Genomic DNA, 12,189 nt, shown 5'->3' on the forward strand with positions numbered 1-12,189 from the left:
GTCCAAAAATCGTAGAGACATTTTTGCGAATATGGTCTGGAAATAACAAAAAAATAACACACTTACGGAAAAGCGATTTACTCATTATTTTCCGAGATGTCAAATGGACACTGGTGTCTGCCATCTCTCGGGTCGGGACGTCTCTGTCTCGCAACGCACTCGGCTAGACCATGATTTTTAGTCTGGCGTTCAACGTGTTAATATAGGGATATTTGTAGATACTGTAAGCAGGAGAGGAAGATATAAGTTATACAAGCCCCATTTCGAAAACAGCGCGAAATACATACTTTTCATAACACAGTAATTTATACAATCATTTTATGTGTAATATTCAATTAGTTCCTTTTAGTATAAAAGTTGTCATTAATTAAGTAAATGTAATATCAGAATGTGGTAGAAATGGTAGTAGAATGAAACGTAATGCAAAGGTGTGTGAAAGAGAGAGCGCCGAGTGAGCGAGAGAAAAAAATGCGGAATGACAGGTAAATGGCGGACGGTTGTTTGAATAAGAGAAAAAGTACAAAATTATACAACGTTTAAAATAAAGAAAGTTAAAGAAATAATAACGTTCGTGCACGTTCAGCTGCTTGTCTTCCCGGGCATGTCGTAAAAACCGACAGAGGGATTGCGTCCTCTAACATGATGGACTAATGTTATGGGCGATAGGCTGATCCCTTATCACCATAAGGTTCATCATATCCATCTTAGGACTTCGTATCAACAGTGGCTGCAAGTTGTCTTTGATTACTTGTGGCTCTGCCCACCCCATTTGGGATTACGGGCGTGAGTTTATGTATGTATGTATGTAAAAAAATAATAATCGTTTCCTTCATATGCCCTATCCCACAATTCGTCGTACGACTGATGATTAATATTATCTTTATGGCCAGTACATATCACAGTATTCTATTGTTTATCGCTTAAGCTGAATACACACAGAGGCGCTGTGCGGTTTCATAAAACCGTCCGCTACCCGCTCCGGAAATGGCCCAGTCTCTATGTACACTAAGCTTTGGCCTATTCTCAGTCTTGCCCAAGGTCTTATTTGTAGGCTAGCCATCACCGACTATTTATCTATTGTTTATTGCCGATAATCTGTGAAGTTTCCTTTAAACTACAATTTTTTAACCCGTTTTTGCCTTAAGCGTTGTCTGTACTCATTGTTAGTACGTACCTAGTTTATTAATAAGTATTATATTATCTACTTGGATATAACGGGTTATAGTGATAGTACGAATAACGAGACGCTGGGGACTTAGTCTAGGATAGTTAGAAATAATAATACAAAAAAAAGAAAAAAATAGAAAAAAAATAGTTTTAATAGTTTTGCTGTGTTGTTTTTTTGTTTTTAGTTTTTATAGTTAGAAATGATAATACTGTTTTAGGGTGAATATCAAAATGTGCCAAGTTCAGTGGCGAAATGCGAAACTTGAAATTTTGATATTCACCCTAAAACACTAATATACAGAACCTTACCTCCAAATACAAAGTAACATCTTGACATTTTTTTCCCTTTGCCACTGAACCGGTTGTAAGGGATCGTGTGAAATTGTTCGCAGTTCGCAGCTTGCTAGGTGATATGACAAACTGGGATGTAGAAAAGACGATTCCCTACCGTAATCTGGATTTTTCCCATTCGCACACCCCGGACACTTCATACAAACAACCTTGTTTTACACAGACACTACACATTGACATTATCGTACACGCGCATTTAACGAGATCTATTGTGACCAAATCCCTACATTTAACACTCCTCAGGAGGAGTGTATCAATCCGTTCGATCAATCAGAAAGTCTCGGAATGTTATTTAACTACCTACCTACTTTTTTTTTTTGTAGTTCAATTAGTCCAATTCCAATGTTGTTTAAAACTACTCATATGAAAGTGATTGTTTCTCAGTAAGCGAATCAAATGTATTCTTTTTGAGAAATAAAGTATCTTAAACCTTCATCACAGGCCTTTACATCTTTAACAGATGATTCAAACAGCGTTTCTGTGGCAGCTTTTAAAATGGCTGTAAAGTCCGATGCGAGAGCGACAGTAGCGGCCGCACGACTGGCATAAACCTTAAACCTTATTTATCGAGCATCTTTTTGGGAGGAAGCTCCATGACCTCCTGGGGATCCATTATGTGCCCCCCGCTTCTACTGTGTATGAGAGACTCACAGCTGCACAGCAGGTGTAATAGCGTCTCATCCTCCTTTAAACAGAATCTGCATAAAGAGGACTCGGTCGTCTCCATTCTATGTAGGTGCTTGATGAGTCTGCAATGTCCCGTGACGGCCCTTATTAAAAGCAAGCAAGCCGATAAGCAGTAAGGGCGCGTGCGCGGATTATAATATGTCTCCGTCGTACGAACGAGATTCGTTCTTATTTTTTTTACATTGGGAAATGCGTTACGTATACCACGCCGCCGGCGGCGGTGACGATGGATGGATGGGGGGGGACTCCTCGGGTGCAAGCATCCGGGTATACTCACTAAGTAGTCGTTACATGAGTCATGTCAGGGGCCTTTGGCGGCTCAATAGTAACCCTGACGCCAGGGTTGATGAGGTTGGTACTCCACCTCACAACCCATACGATAGACCATCGGCGAGACGACTAAAATCCAACAGTGTACCCAAGGAGGTCCTTGTGGCCATGCGGTGGGGACACAGGAACACACTTGCACACGACCGCGACCCCGCCGGCGGATGCTTTTACTGGTCCAGTGGCTATTATACTTTTTTATCTTACCTAACCCCTTTTTTATCTAACGTAACCCTTTTTATCTATCCTGACCCTATTTAGGGGTAAAACCAAGCTCACTTCAAGCTCGTAACGGTGCGGGGCAGAGTGTCTCTTCTATGCGTAGTGTTATGGTTTATTCATATATTGTTTTATTGTACCTATGTATTTGTAAAGGTGAAAGAAATAAAAAAGAATATAATTAGGTATAATTTATTACATCAAATGCATTGCATTATGTTATTTTAAACAATAAATAAATTGGTGTAGTATAATTATTACCTTGTTCGTAACGATTTTACTATTATATACATATTTCAATTTCATTGTGGGTTGAATACATGTTTGAAAATTATAATAGTATATTTTTAGATAAAATACTAAAGAAAGTTCTCTAAAAACATAAAAAGAAATGTTTGTTAAGAAAATATTATTATTATTTAAGTTTTGAATTAATTATTTGAATATTAACGATTGTTTCATTATTTAAGTTTTGATTTATATCACTGTGAAGTAACATTAACATATCCATATGTATGTGGGGAAGATATTTTCCCTACTTTTTTTTAATTTCCAATCATGTATTCAACCTACGAAGGACTTAAGTCTGTTATAATATTTGTTCTAATCCAGAAAATTTTATATAAAGCCTGAAGAAAGTTGCATTTCATAACTAAGTAAAATATTTGAAAATATTAAAAAATCCTCTCTTTGGCAGCTGTACAAAGCTTTGGATTCGTGAGTTGTAAACATTGAACTTTACAGGCGTCGGAATATGTACATACAGACACATAGATTTGCATAGTAATAAGCATGATATAAGAAAACCAGCGAGCTTAGCACCGTAAGCACGCGACTCTTTCTCGCCGCGAGATAAATCATCTATCTCTTTCTGTGCAGTACTGTGAGAGAGTGACGGGTGACGTATGTCGAGGCGAGAGAGTCGCGCGCTTACGGTGCTAAGCCCGCAGGTATGCTCAAAAGTGACAGCTAACATTTCAAGGTTACCCCAGCTGACGTCTTCGTACTCTGCGTTGCCATTTCGTAAAAATAAATTACCCACGACCAATGTTTTTATATTTACTTTCCAAGGCAATTTTGAACTTTTAGTAAAAGATTTACTTACAGTTTTAATTATTATTATATATGTGACAAGTAATAGTAATTAAATACATTAGTTAGCAATTCAATTACGTCCTTGGAATGTTGAAGATACCAATTTAATAGTAATACAGTGCACTTACGTCATCAACCTAGCAATGGCGAATTGTCATAAAATTGAGCATACCTGGTTTTCTTATACCTGGTAATGGGTACTTATTTTTATGGAAATTAATAGTTAAAAATATTGGTGCCGACTCAGACAACCACCAACTTAATTTTCACTTAATTTGACATGACTAAACTAGCGCTGTCTCTTTCCTGTCCTTATTGTAAGTGAAAGACGGTACCTGCGTGCCTGTTGTACGGAGTAATAACAAGGGTGATCATTTCTCTCTTCTTCTATACACAACAAAATAAAGGTGCATTATATCTATTATCCGACGATCTGGTGAAGCCGCTGGATGCGGGCAGCGCAGGACCTATCGTCGTGGAGATCCTTGTGGGAGGCCTATGCCCAGCAGTGGGCGTCGTACGGCTGATGATGATGATATCTATTATCCATTTAATTAGAAGGTAAAACAAAGGCAAATCTGCACAGCACTATTATTTTTTTCAGGGAACTTAGCCTGGAATGTCCCTCGTTGGCCATGTGATAATAATATTAAAAACTGTAAGAAAGAAAACATTACTCAAAAATGGCAACATTCAGACAGTTCCAGAACTAGCTTTATCTCTTTCTTGTGCTTATTGTAAGTGAAAGACGGCACTAGTTTAAAAGCTGTCAAACTAAAATTGGGTTAAGTTTTAGAATATAACAAAATAATTATAGACTTATGGGAGTGAGTTTCCGTTTTCAAATCATATCTGTAATTTAACTATTTATTTCCATAAAAATACGTATTTTATTGCCTTGCGAATTACAAAATAAAACAATATTTCAAATCACTGGTGCATGCGGACTTATCTATTAATTGTTTTTGTACGGTCTGCAAAAAAAATACTACATTTAAAATTTGAAAAATTCGTTTGTTCCGGACAAGAACTCCTTGTTATGTAACAAATCTTTTTCTGTTAATTTTGCAACATAGTGGTTTAGTATATCGTCTTGCAGACCGCACAAAAAGAATTCTGATTATCAACTGATCACATACAAAAACACGCTCTTAAAAATAGCACCAATATATTTTAATATCAGCACATAACGTATCAAAACGTTTCCTTAACTTGCAACATTTATATTACAAAAACAGAAAGAGCTGGCAACACCAAATGTTTATGCAAAATGCGCGAATGGAACATTGTTTCATGCTAATGTAATCAATTATAGCAAAAATAGAAGAGACTTGAGCGTTTACTTGTCAATATTCATCAGATAAGCTTTACTAAACTTGTTTTATGTCGCGGTGATACAAAAAAAAAAAAAAAAACTGGTCAAGTGCAGGTCGGCCCCGCACACTTAGGGTTCCGTAACTACCTTGGACGCTAATGAAAATAATCAATTCTAAAGAATAGATCTTCTGAAAACATCGTGAGGAAACCCACATTCCCGAGAAATGCATTTTCGGAGGTATGTGACCTAACCTGTAATGGGCTGATTTTCCCTTCGCAGGTTGGAAGGTCAGACAGGCAGTCGCTTCTGTAAAAAACCGGACCGTTAAACCTTCAGGTTAGGTAAGCGGACCCTGTGAAAAACGGGATAATGCTAGGAAGATGATAATGATGATGAGATCTTCTCCGAAAATAGCAACTAATTCTATTTATATTTTTCTCTTTGGGAATGTGGCGCGTTAGGTTCGTAGTAACTGGAATTCCATGGTGTGGCCACTGATATATCGAAATGACTGACTGACTGATGTCTTCTTCTATCGTGTGGGTTGTGAGGTGAATTACCAACCTCATCAACCCTGGTGTCAGGGTTCCTGTTGAGCCGCCAAAGACTCCTGACATGGCTCATATAACGACTACGTACTTACATTAGTAAGTAGTAACCGGGACTAACGGCTTAACGTGCCTTCCGAAGCACGGATCATCTTACTTTTGGACAATCAGGTGATCCGCCTGTGGACATTAAGCAAGTGATTTGTCCCCACCGGGATTCGAATTCGAGACCTCCGGATCGTGAGCACAACGCTCAACCACTGGACCACGGAGGCCGGTGAAGTATGGTAAGAAAACTCAACAGTAGCGACACCTGATGGGAGAAATAGGCAGTTTACCCTCAATCTTTTATACTTAATAGCATTCCATGTTTCTTGAATAGCCTACTCCTTGGAAGTTATATGGGTATTTCGAAATAACTTCACTATGTTATACAAGATTCCATCGCATAAGTTAAATTGCACGAGACCCCGTGGTGACAAGCTTGATGGGAACATTCTATGTTTTCCTTTTTGTCCTTGGCTTTATCTCTCATCATCGTCTCCCTAGCATTATTCCGTTTTTCACAGGTTACGCTTGTCTAACCTGAAAAATTGACGGGTCCGCTTACCTAGTCTGAAGATTTGACAGGTCCGGTTTTTACAGAAGCGACTGCCTGTCTGACCGTCCAACCCGCGAAGGGAAAACCAGCCCAATACAGGTTAGGTCACATACATTCGGAAATGCATTTCTCAAAAATGTTGGTGTGGGTGTGTGTGGCTTTATCAATCATCTTGGCTTTATTATTTAGGTATATGATAAATTGGAAAAATTAAGATGATTCCGTGCTAAGGAAGGCACGTCAAGCCGTTGGCCCCGTGTTTCTATGCCAAACACAACCAACCCATAGCGGAGTAGCAAGACAGAGTATGCACGTTACCCCCTCCAGTGGAATGAGTGGAGGCTTGTGCCCAGTTGTGGGACGTATATAGGTGGGCTGTTTATGTTATGTTGTGATAGATTGGGAGTAAAAAAATAACAGAATACGCTTTCATCCCGGAAATATCGTAAACAACATAAACACAACACAAGTAGTAGCCCAGTCGGAAGAATGCTTGGCTCTCATCGTGAGGTCGCAGGTTCAAATCCAGTATGAGCCTAAACCATTGATTTTAAAATTTGTTATTCATAAGCGAAGGAAACACAGACTGCGGCAAGCTGTCAAGCCTCTTCTATGATCGCTATTTTATTATGCAATTCTAACTTATTGCAATATAAGTAAATAATGGTGCTGATTCTAGTAGACCTTCCTTATTTTATTTTAAGTTCTATTTGTCATTTACTTATCCGCCGAAAAGGAAAGGGACGGGTAAACGATAAACCATACCCTAAAAAAAAATAACACACACACACACAGATACCTACGTCATTTTTACGCGTGAAATCGTATACAACAAATTCCGAATTTGCTTTTAAATTACGTTGACGTAACCCGACAGAAATAAGTTGACAGCACACGTCAAACGAGCTGCATACCAGCGAGATGGCTATTTGATTCCTCCGGGTCGTTGTTTCATTCACTCCTTTAAGTTACAATTATCCGTCCCTTTCCTTTTCAGCGGATACGAAAATGACAGGTGTAACTTAAAATAAAATTAGTTGTGTGTGCTGGAGTCAACATCAATGCCGAAGTCATACGAGATATGGTTAGTTAGACATTTAGAAGATATGGTGGTTACAGTCGCAACGATCACTCTTAGAGTAAAAAATATATGTACTTGTGTAAATATGTAGATATGTATACATAAATTAATTTTAATTATTCACTATGGTAACATTTCGCCTACGGAGTCATAGACCAATGAAACAGGCGAATTGGAAAATTCAAATTATGAGTCTTTTGTCAAAATTTATAACGTTCTTCAAAGAACTATAAAATGCTGATTAAATTTTGCTTAGAATTGACAGACATAAATGAATTTCCAAGTCGCCAGAAATGTAGAATTAAATCTAAATCGAAATTATATTAACAACAAAATATAAACATTAACACATGTTAAAATTTACAAAAACTACAAATTAAATTAACACAAATGTAGCTACAATTGTACAAACATACCTAAATTTATTTGGTCTCATTTTAGTAACGGTTATATTTCAACAGAGACTTATACAACTAAGGAGAAGAATCTATTTTACACTAACTGGGTATAGCTCGATATTGGTTGAAACAATGCTAGGATTATTAGCAGCCATTCACACTATCAACAAGGTTATAGAAGGCTATACACCGTTGGAAATCAATACATTAATAATTCCTTACACGAAGACGATTATTTATTCATCAGATTTATGGTAAATTATATAGCCTCCGCCATCTTGTTCGGGACAGACGCCATTTTGGAATGTCACTGTCAAATTCCCGCCAACACAAACTTAACACGTCGCTTTATACAAATTCTAACCTTAAACTTAAGGAGAAAAAACTCTTAAGCTTCTAAGAAGTGTAGCAAGAACATTAGCCAAGCATTCAGCTCTTAAGGCCAACTGACCTTCTAGTGTAGAGTCTTTGTCTTGATTTTGGGATCTTTTAGCGTTATGGTCGTGGATAATCTGAGCCATTTCAGCACCAGCTAGGTCTTTGAACGCTGCTGTGACGTCATGCACGCGAAGAACAAGGTTTCTTGTCTGGAGAGGCGCTGATGTGTGACGACCTAGCGCCTGGAAAAACGACAAGAATTTCTAGTCAGTGCCATTCTCATATGAGATCAAGTGTGTGTTTGAGTGGGGCCCTTGTTGGGCGCCATAATAACATTGCTGTTTTTTGTAAAATAGGTATATTTTTATATATAAGCTCACGACTGTATCCCAATTAGGGTAGGCAGAGGTACATCCATCGTGGGATGAACTAGGGTACCACCTCATCAAGCATTATGTTAGACCAACGTGATAGGTGGTGATTCAAGGACTTCCGCACTAAAATTCTCGTAATTTCAAATCAATTCTTCTGGCTAGAACTCACCTGCGCAAGATCAGAGAGTCTTCGTAGCGGAGTCAGACAGTCAGCGAGGGCGGCGGCGGCGGCACTGCCCTGGGTGCTACCCAGCGCCCCCACCAGCGACCGAGACGCGCCTACTAGAGACACCGCGCATGACGTCAGTTCGCTGCGTGCGCGCTGGATTCAAGTGGAAAGATCTTATTAATATTATTTAATGTTAAACTAGTAGTTGAAATTGATTGTACTATACCCTAATTTTAATGTAGCATTATTAAATTTTCAAATCTCTCGTCTCTTTTGCACTAGACAATGTATTGTCCTGGAGGGTTAAAAGTCCACATCGAAGCAATTCATCTAAAAAAGCAATATTGCTATTTGACATTTGTTTGCATTGGGCACTTACTTTTGTATGTGCAAATGTCAAATTGCAATGTTGCTTTTTTAGATGAATTGCTTCGATGTGGACTTTTTAACTCATCTACTGTCTTTTCAATCATGCTGCGTTAAATAGGGTACTCATAGCGATATTCCTACAAAGCCAAATATGCTCCTAGACCACATGGTGTATTTGAAGTACTTATCTGCATATTCGTAACTGACGAACTTCGATTGCGAGCTAAATTTGGCAATCGAATCAGTACCGTAAATCTTATTTACTAGTCAAATGTTTCATCTTTCTAACTAGCGTTTTTTCTAAAAGACAAGTTTTTTTTTAAGAAAACACTTTGTCAATAACTCACCTGGAATTTAATGTCGTCGATGTCTTCCCCGCCGCCGTGCGCGTGCTGGTGCGAGCACTTCTGCGCCACCTGGTGCAGCCGCTGCAGCAGCCCGTCCACCGCCACCTCCGTCTTGCACAACAGCGCCTCCATCGACACGTGGCCGTTGTTCGCCAGCTCCGGGAACTTCTTCGATGGCGGCGACGGCGGCGTCGGAATATCATCCACTACTTCGTCTTTAAACCTAACGTGGTTCACCTTCGGAACCGGACTTGAACTCTCTCGTTGGAAGGTTTTGCGTTCTGATAACGGTGGACTGAACACTCGTTGGTCTGATCCAGGAGCCCCGTTCAGTATGTCCGGTCGATTGCTATTACTAAACCGTCTATTCATTTGCGGAGAACATAGAGAGAGGGCGGTAGACATTTCCTTGTTCTTCAAAATGGTATTCTTGGTTTCGGAGTGGGATCGCACGTGACGACTTTGCAGCGTCATCGAACTGTAATTTGGTGTCGATCTGATGCTTTGAGGTTCTTCGTCCAGTCTGCTCTCGTTCTCGAGGTTGCGGTATGTGTTGAGGTTACGCTGGAAGTGAGGTGAGCCGATGCTAGCGAGGCGCTGCTCTGGATTTCTTACGGGAGACTGCTTCTGTGAATTTTTCATCCGTAAAACTTCCATGCTCGGGACCGGAGGTAGTGGTGGCTTTTTCGGAGGTAGAAGTATAGGTGGGGGCGGTGACAGGACTCTGTTCTCTAACCGTGGTGGCAACTGGGGTGGACTTTGACCGGTATAAGTTTGACCTTCGTTAATTTCACAGACTACTCTGTAGTTCAACTTTCTATTGTTAAGTGTGCTAAAGTGGTTGTTTGTGATCTCGACAGCAGACAGTTCATTGTTCAGGCACGTGAATGAGTTGGATCGAGGTCTCGGTGCAGGGGTGGGTGGGGTCTTCGGAGGTCGGTCGGGAGGTTTTCGATTCTCACCAGATTTTCTTCTCGGCGGAGGTCTGATCTCGCATACGTCTGGAATGGAGTCCGAATTTTGAATGTGGCTTTCGATTTTTTCCATCTCATCATTACTATCGTCGCTTTTGTTTTTATCTTTACTGCAACATGAAAACATGCCTTTTCTTTCGACTGTTGGGTATTCTATTACGTGTGCGTTGCCGTTTGATTGCTTGTCTGTTACGCTTTTCCTTTTCCCCTTTGGTGAGTCTGATTTTCCTTGAGTTTGAGCTTTATTTTTTTCTCGTAATAACAAACTGTTTCTAGCGTCACTCAGACTTTTTGCAGCAAACATATTTCTAATCTCACTCACACTCAGTGTTCCTTTAACTACATCACCATTTGCGGGCTTTGCGTTAGCATCTATCAGTTGTTTTTCCGCTTCAATAATTTGGCTTTGATTCACATAACTAACTTGTTCTCTATCTAAAGTCGACGAGTTCGATCCGGGAGGTGGTGGAATGATGTAAGACATTATCTCTTCAGGAGTCAGTTCTATTGCAGGTGTAACCTTAACAGTAGGCGGCTGTATAGTCACATTGGCAATAAATTCTTCCAATGTATTAGCCTTTGGTGCTTGTGTAAGATTTTCCTGTGAATTCGCTTTTTCGTCGGCGAAAGAAGGTGGCACAACAGGCAGTATTTGAGGCACTTGCGTGGCACCATCTAATTCATCTGGTGTTTGTGGAGGAGGTATCAAAGTTAAATCTATAAGCTCGGCATCGTTATCTACAATACTTTCTTGGTAATAACACGGAAAATCCTCTAGTTTTGTTTCTGATTCTTCTTTACTACTCTTCTCTCTCAATTGTTTCAAATATTCCTTCAAATTCGTTTCCTTATTATCTAAAGTAGCATCAGGACTATGCAGTCCGAAGCTGGTTCTAACTATTTTATTGTTTGTTGACTTCTGTTGATGTTTTCGAATGGGACTGTTCGTTGGCGTATAAAGAGAATCGTTATCGCTTTCAAGATCAGTATTTAGAGCTAATAAAGCGTCAGTAAGACCACAATTATTTAGTATGGCACTAAGCCCTTGAGATTGTCGATTGGTTAAACTAGTGTTATTGTCCTTTTCCGTTTCTGGGACACTTAAACCGCTTAAACCTTGATTTATGGTTTCCGTTAGCAGTAACAATGAGTCACTATGTTTGAGAATACCTGGCGCATCGTCGACCGCCGACATTCTACTATTGTTAGACTCTGTATCGCTTTCTAAGTGATCTACACTAGTTTCTTTACCAACCAGTTCGTCTCTCAACAAACCATTATAGTCTTCAGTATAAGCATCACAGTTTTCAGTCAAATATTGTTCGGAATTTTCTACAAGCTTCTGCATCTCTGCTACTCGTCTTAACACTTCTTCGTTCTTCGCTTCTACTAGTTTGGGGTTCGCTGCGTTCTCTAAGAGTTCCATAGACAGAACACTTTGAAGATCGAATCCCATACCGTCGTCTAAGTAACACGAGTCGTTTGGATCGAACAATCTGAACTCTTCATTTCGTTTGCATTTCTCAAAGTGTACGTCGTGGCCTAGTAACCCAGGCTTGGAATCGTAACCTATAAGAGGGCTGGAGTTATTACTATGGTTTCTGTTAGTAATACTAGAGTTCATATTGGTGTCCAAAGATTTCTGCTCTGGCGTAGAGTGGTACGGAGGGGGCATGCTGAATATAGCATAGTGCTTCTTCGTGAGAATATCAGGGTGGTCGTAGCGAAGGTAGCTCCACTTCGCTGGAAGCACGCAGTGCTGCGATAGATATGGTGGAGCTGGAAA

General features: G+C 39.7%; 1 protein-coding gene across 2 annotated transcripts in view; it reads right to left on the bottom strand.

Moving 5' to 3' along the window:
- Positions 1-12,189, bottom strand: part of LOC126371433 (uncharacterized) — a 335,692-nt gene that overhangs the window by 38,045 nt on the left and 285,458 nt on the right. Inside the window, exons 12-14 of one of the 2 annotated variants that reach the window (XR_007567041.1) lie at positions 9,430-12,182; positions 8,714-8,866; positions 5,495-8,412 (exon numbers count right to left, since the gene is read on the bottom strand). Coding sequence is in view for 1 of the 2 variants with exons in the window: in XM_050016716.1 (XP_049872673.1) it covers positions 8,164-8,412; positions 8,714-8,866; positions 9,430-12,182 (3,155 nt within the window). In the remaining variant the exon portion in view is untranslated. Of the gene's footprint in view, positions 1-4,279; positions 8,413-8,713; positions 8,867-9,429; positions 12,183-12,189 lie in introns of those variants that run through there. The other variant, XM_050016716.1, reaches the window with a different exon arrangement.

Source organism: Pectinophora gossypiella, chromosome 12 (assembly GCF_024362695.1).
Source record: "Pectinophora gossypiella chromosome 12, ilPecGoss1.1, whole genome shotgun sequence".
NCBI classification, from domain to species: Eukaryota; Metazoa; Arthropoda; class Insecta; order Lepidoptera; family Gelechiidae; genus Pectinophora; species Pectinophora gossypiella.